Below are 14825 nucleotides of genomic sequence, written 5' to 3'. Positions count from 1 at the left end.
CCTCGGTTCTGGCAGCCTTGACGCCATAGGAAGCATAAGAGGGTTCTCACGCAGCTTCCACCCTCTCCGTTCGATGACGTTCTACGTCACACCTGCGGTAACTCAGGACGTTCTACGTCCGCCGCTTATGAACGTGGGTGGCGCTGATGAACACTCTCAAAGTTAGGTGACTTGTAAACATAAATACCCTCGAAAGCAGAAGATTTGACAGCCGTCGCCGTAGCTCAGAGGTAGAGCACCGGACGCGTAATTCGGAGGTCGTGGGTTCGGATCCCACCGGCGGCAGTGGTTGTTTTTTCTTCTGCTTTTCTAATCAATTCGCTTTAAGCGATAACATATTCAGTAATATTCTGAATTGACCAACACCACAAAATAATAAAAAAAAATAAAAAAAGTCCCCTGTGCCCCTTGGTTTCTGTGGCTGTTGGCTTCTTTCATATTTATAACGAGCCCCTCATTCCCTTCCCTTGTTTGCTTAATTGCTTAGCGAGGGCCTCGGTTCTGGCAGCCTTGACGCCATAGGAAGCATAAGAGGGTTCTCACGCAGCTTCCACCCTCTCCGTTCGATGACGTTCTACGTCACACCTGCGGTAACTCAGGACGTTCTACGTCCGCCGCTTATGAACGTGGGTGGCGCTGATGAACACTCTCAAAGTTAGGTGACTTGTAAACATAAATACCCTCGAAAGCAGAAGATTTGACAGCCGTCGCCGTAGCTCAGAGGTAGAGCACCGGACGCGTAATTCGGAGGTCGTGGGTTCGGATCCCACCGGCGGCAGTGGTTGTTTTTTCTTCTGCTTTTCTAATCAATTCGCTTTAAGCGATAACATATTCAGTAATATTCTGAATTGACCAACACCACAAAATAATAAAAAAAATAAAAAAAGTCCCCTGTGCCCCTTGGTTTCTGTGGCTGTTGGCTTCTTTCATATTTATAACGAGCCCCTCATTCCCTTCCCTTGTTTGCTTAATTGCTTAGCGAGGGCCTCGGTTCTGGCAGCCTTGACGCCATAGGAAGCATAAGAGGGTTCTCACGCAGCTTCCACCCTCTCCGTTCGATGACGTTCTACGTCACACCTGCGGTAACTCAGGACGTTCTACGTCCGCCGCTTATGAACGTGGGTGGCGCTGATGAACACTCTCAAAGTTAGGTGACTTGTAAACATAAATACCCTCGAAAGCAGAAGATTTGACAGCCGTCGCCGTAGCTCAGAGGTAGAGCACCGGACGCGTAATTCGGAGGTCGTGGGTTCGGATCCCACCGGCGGCAGTGGTTGTTTTTTCTTCTGCTTTTCTAATCAATTCGCTTTAAGCGATAACATATTCAGTAATATTCTGAATTGACCAACACCACAAAATAATAAAAAAAATAAAAAAAGTCCCCTGTGCCCCTTGGTTTCTGTGGCTGTTGGCTTCTTTCATATTTATAACGAGCCCCTCATTCCCTTCCCTTGTTTGCTTAATTGCTTAGCGAGGGCCTCGGTTCTGGCAGCCTTGACGCCATAGGAAGCATAAGAGGGTTCTCACGCAGCTTCCACCCTCTCCGTTCGATGACGTTCTACGTCACACCTGCGGTAACTCAGGACGTTCTACGTCCGCCGCTTATGAACGTGGGTGGCGCTGATGAACACTCTCAAAGTTAGGTGACTTGTAAACATAAATACCCTCGAAAGCAGAAGATTTGACAGCCGTCGCCGTAGCTCAGAGGTAGAGCACCGGACGCGTAATTCGGAGGTCGTGGGTTCGGATCCCACCGGCGGCAGTGGTTGTTTTTTCTTCTGCTTTTCTAATCAATTCGCTTTAAGCGATAACATATTCAGTAATATTCTGAATTGACCAACACCACAAAATAATAAAAAAAATAAAAAAAGTCCCCTGTGCCCCTTGGTTTCTGTGGCTGTTGGCTTCTTTCATATTTATAACGAGCCCCTCATTCCCTTCCCTTGTTTGCTTAATTGCTTAGCGAGGGCCTCGGTTCTGGCAGCCTTGACGCCATAGGAAGCATAAGAGGGTTCTCACGCAGCTTCCACCCTCTCCGTTCGATGACGTTCTACGTCACACCTGCGGTAACTCAGGACGTTCTACGTCCGCCGCTTATGAACGTGGGTGGCGCTGATGAACACTCTCAAAGTTAGGTGACTTGTAAACATAAATACCCTCGAAAGCAGAAGATTTGACAGCCGTCGCCGTAGCTCAGAGGTAGAGCACCGGACGCGTAATTCGGAGGTCGTGGGTTCGGATCCCACCGGCGGCAGTGGTTGTTTTTTCTTCTGCTTTTCTAATCAATTCGCTTTAAGCGATAACATATTCAGTAATATTCTGAATTGACCAACACCACAAAATAATAAAAAAAATAAAAAAAGTCCCCTGTGCCCCTTGGTTTCTGTGGCTGTTGGCTTCTTTCATATTTATAACGAGCCCCTCATTCCCTTCCCTTGTTTGCTTAATTGCTTAGCGAGGGCCTCGGTTCTGGCAGCCTTGACGCCATAGGAAGCATAAGAGGGTTCTCACGCAGCTTCCACCCTCTCCGTTCGATGACGTTCTACGTCACACCTGCGGTAACTCAGGACGTTCTACGTCCGCCGCTTATGAACGTGGGTGGCGCTGATGAACACTCTCAAAGTTAGGTGACTTGTAAACATAAATACCCTCGAAAGCAGAAGATTTGACAGCCGTCGCCGTAGCTCAGAGGTAGAGCACCGGACGCGTAATTCGGAGGTCGTGGGTTCGGATCCCACCGGCGGCAGTGGTTGTTTTTTCTTCTGCTTTTCTAATCAATTCGCTTTAAGCGATAACATATTCAGTAATATTCTGAATTGACCAACACCACAAAATAATAAAAAAAATAAAAAAAGTCCCCTGTGCCCCTTGGTTTCTGTGGCTGTTGGCTTCTTTCATATTTATAACGAGCCCCTCATTCCCTTCCCTTGTTTGCTTAATTGCTTAGCGAGGGCCTCGGTTCTGGCAGCCTTGACGCCATAGGAAGCATAAGAGGGTTCTCACGCAGCTTCCACCCTCTCCGTTCGATGACGTTCTACGTCACACCTGCGGTAACTCAGGACGTTCTACGTCCGCCGCTTATGAACGTGGGTGGCGCTGATGAACACTCTCAAAGTTAGGTGACTTGTAAACATAAATACCCTCGAAAGCAGAAGATTTGACAGCCGTCGCCGTAGCTCAGAGGTAGAGCACCGGACGCGTAATTCGGAGGTCGTGGGTTCGGATCCCACCGGCGGCAGTGGTTGTTTTTTCTTCTGCTTTTCTAATCAATTCGCTTTAAGCGATAACATATTCAGTAATATTCTGAATTGACCAACACCACAAAATAATAAAAAAAATAAAAAAAGTCCCCTGTGCCCCTTGGTTTCTGTGGCTGTTGGCTTCTTTCATATTTATAACGAGCCCCTCATTCCCTTCCCTTGTTTGCTTAATTGCTTAGCGAGGGCCTCGGTTCTGGCAGCCTTGACGCCATAGGAAGCATAAGAGGGTTCTCACGCAGCTTCCACCCTCTCCGTTCGATGACGTTCTACGTCACACCTGCGGTAACTCAGGACGTTCTACGTCCGCCGCTTATGAACGTGGGTGGCGCTGATGAACACTCTCAAAGTTAGGTGACTTGTAAACATAAATACCCTCGAAAGCAGAAGATTTGACAGCCGTCGCCGTAGCTCAGAGGTAGAGCACCGGACGCGTAATTCGGAGGTCGTGGGTTCGGATCCCACCGGCGGCAGTGGTTGTTTTTTCTTCTGCTTTTCTAATCAATTCGCTTTAAGCGATAACATATTCAGTAATATTCTGAATTGACCAACACCACAAAATAATAAAAAAAATAAAAAAAGTCCCCTGTGCCCCTTGGTTTCTGTGGCTGTTGGCTTCTTTCATATTTATAACGAGCCCCTCATTCCCTTCCCTTGTTTGCTTAATTGCTTAGCGAGGGCCTCGGTTCTGGCAGCCTTGACGCCATAGGAAGCATAAGAGGGTTCTCACGCAGCTTCCACCCTCTCCGTTCGATGACGTTCTACGTCACACCTGCGGTAACTCAGGACGTTCTACGTCCGCCGCTTATGAACGTGGGTGGCGCTGATGAACACTCTCAAAGTTAGGTGACTTGTAAACATAAATACCCTCGAAAGCAGAAGATTTGACAGCCGTCGCCGTAGCTCAGAGGTAGAGCACCGGACGCGTAATTCGGAGGTCGTGGGTTCGGATCCCACCGGCGGCAGTGGTTGTTTTTTCTTCTGCTTTTCTAATCAATTCGCTTTAAGCGATAACATATTCAGTAATATTCTGAATTGACCAACACCACAAAATAATAAAAAAAATAAAAAAAGTCCCCTGTGCCCCTTGGTTTCTGTGGCTGTTGGCTTCTTTCATATTTATAACGAGCCCCTCATTCCCTTCCCTTGTTTGCTTTCTTGGCATGACATGTTACCCTCTCTGTGTCAAATGTTTGGGGGAATCCCCCAAGGTGGAGTTGATTTCCAATAAGGGACTAACTACTCATTGACATCCACCCAAGCGCAGCCATACGGCTACAAAGGAAAGCTATACAGCTTTCTCAGAAACTTCGAAGTTAAACAAAAATTCGTCATGGTCCGGGGTTCGAACCCGGGACCACCGCTTCGCCGCATCAGTCGATCTACCGCTGAGCTAACCGGGACGGCAAGCTTATGGTAGAGCGAGAGCGAATTTATCAGTAATTGAAAGTGGGAACAGTGTTGTTCAAATGTTGGTAGAACAGTGTTGGTAGAGCGACTGCTCCGGTGAAGCAGCTGTCCCGGGTTTGAACTCCGGACCAGGACGAATTTTTCTTTAACTGCGTAGATTTCAAGAAAGCTGTTTAGCTGTCCTTTGTAGCCGTATGGCTGCGCTTGGTGGGATGTCAATGAGTAATTACTCCCTTATGATTGCCCTCTGTACTTGCACTCAAACGGGCTGGCTTTAGCAACTCGAGCTTTTATTATTGTTTCAGTTCCGAATCACCACCCAAAAAGAGGACATTTTTATTTTTACGTTTCTTAAATGGACGTCCCAAGATTGTGCAAAGAATATTCTCACCTTCCTGGATGAGTAATTATAAAAAATCAGTCGCGTCCTCATATGTGCACATCCTGCCTCAACACTGCTTTCAGGTTCTCAATTATTCTTTTTTTTTGTTATTTATGTTATGTAAAGTAATTATGTAAAAAATATCTGCAAAATGTGAACCTTTCAACGCGTCTTTGCTTGCAAAGCATGCAAGTGAAAACACCTGTTCCAGAGCTCCCGACAAACGCGGAGGCGTCCATCTTGAGAACAAATTTCTGGATTCGTTTTTGCACTCCTGGCTTCCGAATATAGGCTCTAGACATTCGCGGCATATTGCATCTTAGCAGTAAACGAAACCGAGACCAAAGAAGTTGCGTCTACCATATGGGGACGCCGTTGCCGAAGTGGTCACCTATGCTTCGCGGTGCTGGAAAGGTGCATGCATCGGTAATGCTGACGCGCACCGGACGCGTAATTCGGAGGTCGTGGGTTCGGATCCCACCGGCGGCATGTGGTTGTTTTTTCTTCTGCTTTTCTAACCAATTAGCTTTAAGCGATGACATATTCAGTAATATTCTAATTTGATCAGCCCCACAAAATAAATAAAAAAATTTTAAAAAATCCCCTCTGCCCCTTGGTTTCTCTGGATGTTGCCTTCTGTCATATTTATAACGAGCCCCTAATTCCCCTTCCCTTGTTTGCTTAATTGCTTAGCGAGGGCCTCGGTTCTGGCAACCTCGACGCCATGGGAAGCATAAGAGGGTTCTCACGCAGCTTCCACCCTCTCCGTTCCATGACGTTCTACGTCACACTGCGGTAACTCAGGACGTTCTACGTCCGCCGCTTACGAACGTGGGTGGCGCTGATGAACACTCTCAAGGTTAGGTTATTTGTAAACATAAATACCCCCGAAAGCAGAAGGTTTGACAGCCGTCCCCGTAGCTCAGAGGTAGAGCACCGGACGCGTAATTCGGAGGTCGTGGGTTCGGATCCCACCGGCGGCATGTGGTTGTTTTTTCTTCTGCTTTTCTAACCAATTAGCTTTAAGCGATGACATATTCAGTAATATTCTAATTTGATCAGCCCCACAAAATAAATAAATAAATTTTAAGAAATCCCCTGTGCCCCTTGGTTTCTGTGGACGTTGGCTTCTGTCGTACTTTTTCGCAGTAAGTTTTCGATTCTGATACACTACCCTCATGCTCAAGAAAGAGGAGCACCAAAGCGGCGAGTGTGTTAATAGCGGGCGACATGCCAGGCCCAGCCAGAAGGAAACCGTATACAACATTGAACAGCAACCCATTTTTGTTGCTTAAACTGCAAAAGTTGCATATGACTGACGCTTTAATGCCATATAGTTACTTTTCAAGTGCAATTCAATTATATCAGCAATATCTTCTGCACAGAAGTTGGCATAGAAGTTGGCTACAGTTGTCTCTGAAAACTACAGTGAATAAGGAAATGTTTTCAAGATGTGCTGCTGATGATGTGATGTTTTGAAGAGTTCGTATTTCGCCAAGGACTTTCTGCGCATTTATTTTTCTTCAGTTAAGCTTCATCCTTCAGCTTCCAAAACACTAGATATAGGTTTATTCCAGCTTTTACTGCTTCACATCATGCGACCATTTCACTCAAATAAGGTCGCACTTGCTTAAGGACAAAGAAAGGCTGTACTGTCTTCCTAATTTATCTGGAGAAAAGCCGCGAAGGACGTTCCTGGAAATCATTTCGTAATATCGCTGCCGCCAAAGTTTTGATTACAGCACTCCTTGCATAGCAAAGTGATTTTATCGCTATAATTTTGCGTATATAGCAGCAGTGTCACGTCGCTGCAAGGTAAAAGCCAAATTAATAGCACCACGGCTTTTCACCGCACCGTCGCTTGTATTTCAGACGAGAGTGAGGGAGAGCGGCGCTTTATGCCATTTACGTCCACCTGTGCAAAAGTATAACTCCAGGAGGGAAATGGAGAACGTCATTTTTGAGTGCCTTCGCGATCAACATAGATAACTCCGCTTCCAAATGGCTAGCCTTGAAGGTGTGCATGGTGCCCTGGGCACGCAGAGGAAAAAATTAATGGAGAACGATTACCTATCGCTTCATGTCTGAAAGAAGCATGTCGGGCCGATACAATAGCACGCACCTTACTGTGTAGTGTTACAGGCTGGTAAATATAAACCTGATAACTTCGCGTTTACTTTGTTTACACCGAAGGTCTTGAGAATCAAAACAGACACCAAGGTAAGGCACGATTCTGACTCTTCGATTCATCAAAATTTTCTTAATGTTTGCTTTACAATTTCCTAACCTATGAATTACGAACGTAAGGTGGACAGTATACGTTATAGCAGTGCCATAAATTCATTCGTTAACTAATCTACTTACCCGCCACGGTGGCTCTGTGGTAAGGAGCTCGTATACCGAGCCGGAGTACACGGGTTCGAATCCGACCGCGGCGGCCGCGTTTCGATGGAGGCGAAACGCAAGATGCGCCCGTGTGCTGTGCGATGTCAGTGCACGTTGAAGATCCCCAGGTAATCGAAATTATTCAGGAAACCTCCACTACAGCACCTCTTTCTCTCTTTCTTCTTTCACTCCTACGTTCTTCCCTTCCCTTACGGCGCGGTTCAGGTGTCCGCCGACCAACCAATTTATTAATTAAAGTTAACTAATCTAGTCGCTCAAGAAGCGATCTTAGCAGACAGGGTACTAGAGGTTGGTTAAAGTGGCCCGTATGTTCTAGCCTTTTTGCCTGTCCGCATTCTCAGCCGCAGCACTATTCTTCCGGATTCTTTCTGCATTCAGTGCACAGTAGCCAGCCAGAGCAAGACTTCTCACTTCTCAGGTTGACCACACTGTCCTTGCTCTTGACTAAATACTTTCGCGCCAATTAGCCTTGCACAGACTAGACTGACGAGCAAAAGTGAAATGATTTTGCGTCTGTCGAGCTTCCACACGTACTCGCGGTGCATCGACTGGAGCCGCGAACAACCCATCCAACAGGACAGAGAGCCGGCCGAGTTGTTAACAAATTGTGAGCAAACAAAGTCTAAAGAAGATTTAGCGCACCGTCGTCTTTGTATTCCGTCTTGCGTTGTTTAAAACAGCCAGCGCTTCCTACTTATTAACTTCTCTGCATAGCCACGACGCTGTGTGACGAAGTACCTCAGTGCGTTGAGGGGGAGCACTAGACTGGCAACTAAATTTGTTTCGTAGTTTGATTTAATTACATTCAATTCTTTTTAAATCATCTCGCTTACTGTTACCAAGAGAAGCAGATGGGAAGACGAAAGGCGGGGAGCTTAACCGGGAGGGTGTTCTGGTTCGCTATCCTACATTGGTAGAAAAAGAACCGCGGTTGTAAAGGGGAAAGGAGAAAGAGACGAATGAGGGCGTCCTTGTCAGCGAAATTTAGACAATGTGACCCTGCGCCTTCCATGCCACGCATCTCACCACTCACACTTATATGCTGGTCCCCTTACTTAAAGGGAAACTGCATAGGTTTTAGAAATCAACGAGCTTAAGAGGGTCGAATGTGTGAAACTTGCAGGTAAAGCATGCGGAGTCTTTTTCGGCTGGCCTTTGAAATAGTGAAGTAATCGCTGAATAAAATCCGGAAGCCCTTCAAGCTTCCCCGCAGCGCACAGCGCCACGTGGGGGGCGCATGATGACGTCATCTAAGGTATCGCTACATTTCCAACGCACAAACGCCTGCTTTGAAGGGAAAAAAAAATCAACGTCACTGAAGGAAAACCCTGCCGAGAGCTGTTTGGCAGTGTCTAATGAGTCAGGGCAGGGTGTGGCTGACGACAGCGGTAATTTGAAATCATACCTTCAGTGACGTCACGCTGAGTTTTCCTGCCCTTCAACGGTGCATTGAGGAGAAGAGCAAAATTCAATCGTTGATTACGTCACTATTTTAAAGGCTAATGCAAAAATACTTGGCATGCTTTACCTGCAGCCTATATAGATTTGAATCCTTGAATATCGCGAAATTCTCAAAAAAGTGCTGCAGTTGCTCTTTAAGTATTTTACACTGCATTTCGCATGCTGTCATCTGTCCTTTGGGTGACGATGTGCGGCATATACCAAAAAGCTTATTGGTCAGCAGTTATTGCAGGAAAAGCCGCCTGTTGAGGTGCTCAGGCTACCGTCACGTTCCTCGTGCTCTATACGTTTCAGATAGTGAGAGGGGCAGTTACAATAGCAATCAGCAATAAGTATTGCATGGCGCGACTGGCCTGTTTCCGGCATAGACCAGTCGAGTTGCTAAAGTGGATAGACTGGTAAAAGGGACTGATCAGGAACAGGGCGTTAATGCCAGGGCCATTTCATTAAAAGTGCTGCCTGGAAGCCGCTACCCACAAAAGTTCATTCATTTTGTTTCCATCTACAAGGGAGGCCTATAGTCAAGGCTGAATGGGAATCCGACATTGTCAGACCTAGAAAGGGACTATGTGTGGTTATAGAAGATGGAACCGGGCCAACGTGCAGGAACGCCAGAAACCTTGTGTGGTTTACTGGTAACAGAAAGTTCTTAGTTCAGTGCCCCACTGCGCATGATGTCGGTGCTAACAGGGCCTGGTTTGCCGGGGTTCATGCTAACCCTCTTCTCGGCATGTTGTAGATCAGTTTCCTGTTCACAGCGCATTAATTGCCCAAATTTTAGGCGCCACATCTCCGCTCCCAACGTTTTCACGAAGGTAGTCGGCATACTTGTACCACGACAGCTGCTGTCGACCATAATTTTTCATCAAACTGTAAAGCCTCTGCCTGCGTATTGAAGGGTGGCAAGCCCAGTCGTTGATTTCATTCCCTCTCTACACCTGTCGTGTCTGTTCATTATTCATGACTTCCGGCGGCTGAGCGCAAGGAGGCACGATTGGAACCATTTCCGCAGCAGATGTATTTCGATAGATGTTAAACGCAAAACATCATTTTTCATTTTAAAACAGAGCAAAATAAAACACAGACAGCAGGGAGATACGTACACATGGGCGCTCCTCCTGTTGTCCATGTAAAATGGTTAACCACTAACTAGCCCAGGCAACTGCAACTAGCCTTAGCAAAAACTCCCCTTTACTGTCCATTTGGGTGAACGCTGAAGAGCTCCAGGTAGTCTAAAATTTTCCGGAGCCCTCCACTGCGGCCTCCTGCCACTGCGCTCCCGTAGAGCACGTGCAACTACGCTACGTTAAACCGCACGGAGTGGCACCAGGTTTCTCTCTCTCTACCGCAGCGTTCACGAGGAGAGCCACGGCTGGAAGGGCGGCTGGAAGGGCGGCTGGCACTCGTCCGGAGCCCACGAGGGCCTGCTGGCCAGCCAGGTGGCAGCTGCCGTACACGGCGCCCACCGATTCCGCGGAGGTGGCGGAGGCGGTGGTCTGCGCCTGCACCACTACCACGGGTCGGGAGCGCAGCAGGCCTCCGAAGCGGCGCCCATCATCGCTGCGGTCCACCACGTCTCCCACTCCGGCAGGGGGGGCCTGGGCGGCGGAAGCCTGGCCGCAGCCCTGCAGCACGCCTCGAGGCAGTCCGCCCTGGAGGCGGTGCGACACGTGTCCTCGGCTTCGTCGGCCCTGCAGCACGCGGGCGGCTCCCCGCTGGAAGCCGTACACCACGTGACGCACGGCGCTGCTTCGGCTGCCTCGGCACTGAGCCACCTGCCCGAACAGGTCTGCGCTCTGACCGGTTGCATGCTTGTCCAAAATAGAACGCATTACTGCTGTGATGGGACAGTTTGTGTTATCACAGGCCTGGATCAAACATTGTACTCGAGAAAACTAATCCAAGGATTCAGCGAGCTGATGTTTCAAAATTTATTTAAGCAGTTATCAGGCTATGTGGTCGCTTACGGCATACCGCAGTTGTATTCCTCGTGTATAGGGCTTCTTGACGGAGTGCAGCACGGAGTCGCTACAGGGACCGTCCTCTGCCGCATCCAGATTCTCGATTCAATTGCTGCTGCACTGCCCTCGGTCTTTCTTGCTATGGGCTGCAGCCGGTTGGCAGAGGCTGATGTCGAACGATAGCTAGACACCGGGAACTTGGGTTGGGGTGGAGTTAAGGAGTTTTATCTTGCTCTCCAGCCATACAGTATGCTGGCTGGGACTGCTGTTCCCCGTCTCTCAATTCAGACACCTGTTCTCTACAGAGCGGCCCAAGATGCCAACATATCGGCCTTCTGTCGTACCGCAGCTTAGCTCTGATATTATGACTTCTAGTTTAAACAGGCTTCCTTTTTCTCTGAAGATTCTTTTTGTTATTTTTTCCGCTGCGAAGACATCAGAGCTATCATAAATAACGCATCACGAGTAGCCCCTCACACATTTCTCGAAGCCTGCGGCTGACATCCCTTAAAACACGTCGTCATCTCTCCTGCGCTGAAACCATTGCTGCATCTTGACGTGGAAGCATGAATCAGTATGCGTTGGTTTTATTGCATCATTATACTTGGTAACACAGAACTACCCCGCAGCTGCACCACCAGCATGCGGTGGCCGTGCCCGCCATCATCAAGTACGCTTCGAGCAGCGGCCACGGGTCCTCGGGCGGCCACAAGTCCCACTACGGCAACTACGCGAGCGCCAGCAGCAGCAGCCACTACAGCACGGGCCGCACCAAGAGCAGATACTCGCCGTCCTCATCGTCGTCCTCCAGCTCAGGATACAAGACGAGCAGCAGCTACAACAGGCCGTCGTCCGTGCGGGGATCCTCCAGTGGTTCGTCCGGCTCTTCGAAAGGATCCTCCGGGTACGGCCGCATTGCGCCACGATGCCTTTACTTAAGGGACCTGCATAATACTGAATACCGTGTCAATTCTCTAGAGAAGGCTTGAGCAGCGAGACTTGCCGAGTGGTTATGCTGCTTAATGGGAAAATATCGCAAGCGATGCTCCACAGAAGTAAACGGAACAAGAGTTCTGCGAGGTTTTAGTGTGTTGATACAAGCAGGTCGTAGTCTGTTCGTTGCAGCAATTTCCGCTGTCCGACGTCATCTGCCCCTCATTTTTCCGTACTTGGGTAAGGAACGGCGGTAACTGCAAGCTCTCCTTAAAATCAACAAAAAAAAAACTGCAAAATGACCAATTGACCAATTAAGAAAAGTGCTACGAATATCGCTTTTACAGAGAGACCGCAGGGTGAAAGAAAACCACAGATATGTTAAAAATAGTAGGGATCCAAAAAAAAGAAGAGAGTTGTTTAGGAACGCGCAAAATCCGTGGGTAAATAGGAATTGAGTTGTAACATTCGGGTGCGCATATCTGTGAGAGATATTAAGGAATCAGACAAAAAAGGAACGCCTTTGAATGCTAAGAAGCAGTGGGGAAGGGGAAATAGGCATTGAGAAGGAACATCCAAGAGTGAAGTCCCGCACAGGCCTTAAAAAGATCACCGACGGAATATTGGGTTCCGCTGCATTGCTGTACTCTAGTTGTGACTGAACGTTTCGGAAAAAGCGTGTGGAGCGATGCTGTTGCAGTGTTTATTCCATGTGTTTTATTTGGCCTCTTTCTGTTATTTTGGAAGCCGTAAAAGCGTCAAGCGACAACCACCCGAAATTCTTGGTTCCGCATGACCGTTAATGAGGCTGAGACGCTTTTTTTTTATCACACCTCAGTCTTGGAGATGACGAAACTCAAAGGAGAATCGGAATGCACCAGCGGTAAAATACCACAAAGAGCCAATGTCATTTTATTCAGGGATTTCCTTCACGGAGAGCAAGAGGTATTCGACATTATGTGCGTGCGAACAGGGTAGAGTGGGTGCGTTGCTTGCGGCGGACTTATTCTAACTTTCAGCGCCCCAAATTTTTTGAAAGCCCACTGAGAATTGCTGGACAGGACACAAGTGATCCAATCGTGTGCGCACACTCACGCTACTACTCAGTAGCTACGCGGCTTGGCTATCAGAGCCAGCATTTGTGGTTTTAAGCGGGGAATTGCTTCATAAGTCATGGACAAAAACCTCAGTTGAAAAATCGTTAATAAATAGCGCTAAAGTTGACATCGAAAACAACAGAGGATAGGACGTGAACCTCCGTCAGGAATGTGTTCATATATATATACTATTTATATATACTATTATATACTAGTTACTCACCTAAGCGCTCTAAACTGGCTTCGAACTCTGGTGCATTCCCAGCAGCGTGACCGCGTTGCGCCTTAAATTCCTCGGGCACCAGCAGGTGTTTATACACATGAATCACACTCGCAATGGGTTGGTTGGTCGCACTAATAACAAATTCCGCTACATACCACACGCCACTCGCAAAATGCGAGGTCAAATCAGTGGTACCACTGATCTGTTACGTAATAGATGACGCCGTGATGACGGTGCTTTAAAAGGGCTTACAGTGTCTACGTGAAAACACAGCTGGCTAGCCTACCTTACTATAGTAGCATACAACTCAAGAACAAAGCGGCAAACTGCTTTCAAAGACAGCCCTCCATGCACAATGCCGTAGCAGATGATTAACCAGAATGTCACAACAATCGCTCGACGCCATTGGCTGGAAGACTTGCTGTGAGGGGCATTTTATGCTTCGTTGCCGAGTTGTACGCGACCATAGTGCATAGGCAAACGTATAAATCAATATCATTGGTCACCATTCATGTTTTGTACGATCTTCCTTTGCATCCCCGTGCCTGACTACAGTACTAACGCAACCGATTGATGAGACTGCATTTTTAGACTGCGAGGAAGTGTGATTAAAATTCAGAGCGTAACATTAGACGGACACTGCGGCAGGGAAGCGCTCGAATGACTGTTCAGAACAACATTACGCAACCTCACGTGAGCGCGAGAGGGTTTCAGAACTTGTCGCTAAGGCAGATCGAAGAAGAAATGTAGACAAGCGCCTACCTAAGCGCCCGTATTACGTGGTCGGCACCGACTCTAAAAGGTGCGAATAGCAGAGTTAATATGACCCGTCCTAAGATGTGCTACGACGGTTTCCGAACGTGTCGCTAAGGCCGACCGAAGAAAAGTACACGAGCGCTGACCTAAGCATGCGTGCGACGTGGTCGGTACCGATTCTAAAAAGTGCGGCTAGCAGAGTTTATGACTCGTCCTAAGATGTTCAACGTCGGTTTTGTTGGCACCTACTCTCCGTGAACACAAACATTTAATATTTTGCAACTTCACCCGCTGGTATGCTGCGTGAAAGTTGAGTCGCATGCAACGACCTGACATTTTGATGCTGTGTTCGACTTCGCAGGTATCAAGTCGTCGCGCAGGTGGACATCGACCTTTCTGGCAAGCACTGAGACCAGATGGCGTCCGATTGTCACCATATTTCCGGCCTTCAAACAGCACTGGACCATGTTACAAGCGACAGGAGTATTTTTACGAATGACGCAGTCCCTGCGAGCGGAGGACTGCTGACTCATTTCTTGTATAAGCTGTCGGTATAAGTGCGATCTGATAGGAATGATTTGCGTCTCTCGTTGTACTGGTTCAGTGCGCTAGGATGGGACGTTGCTAGCATTTAATGTTACTCTTTCTCTGCACTACTACTTATTTGAAAAGATGTACCTGTGCGTCGACAGGCTTTGAACAGCACTTTGGAACAAAATGCAGAGATTAGGCAATCGTGAGCTCCTTCTTAATCTCTGATTCAGAAACCCTTAAAAGGCTGCATTTTTAAGGCAATTTTACAAAAGGTCATCTGTTCACCTAATACTTTCTCGCCCATATACAAGTTTGATCCGTCTCGCCCAATGCTTTTAGATTTTCTCGCGGTCAAAACTATTGTCCACTTTTGTCACCCTTCTTTTTCCTATTCCTTGCATTTTC

At 47.7% G+C, this 14825-nt stretch overlaps 1 protein-coding gene across 1 annotated transcript in view; it reads left to right on the top strand.

Moving 5' to 3' along the window:
* LOC149370504 (uncharacterized) overlaps window positions 1-14399 on the top strand; it is a 29301-nt gene extending 14902 nt beyond the window's left edge. Inside the window, exons 3-5 of the mRNA XM_089583439.1 lie at window positions 10268-10703; window positions 11507-11781; window positions 14248-14399. Coding sequence (XP_089439565.1) covers window positions 10268-10703; window positions 11507-11781; window positions 14248-14296 — 760 coding nt within the window. The 3' untranslated portion in view covers window positions 14297-14399. The remainder of the gene's footprint in view (window positions 1-10267; window positions 10704-11506; window positions 11782-14247) is intronic.
* The last annotated feature ends 426 nt before the right edge of the window (window positions 14400-14825 follow it).

Source organism: Amblyomma mixtum, chromosome 1 (genome assembly GCF_055824585.1).
Source record: "Amblyomma mixtum isolate Tamu chromosome 1, ASM5582458v1, whole genome shotgun sequence".
In the NCBI taxonomy this organism is placed as follows: Eukaryota; Metazoa; Arthropoda; class Arachnida; order Ixodida; family Ixodidae; genus Amblyomma; species Amblyomma mixtum.
Note: the sequence above shows the minus strand (reverse complement) of the source record. Positions and strands in the feature narration are given on the sequence as shown.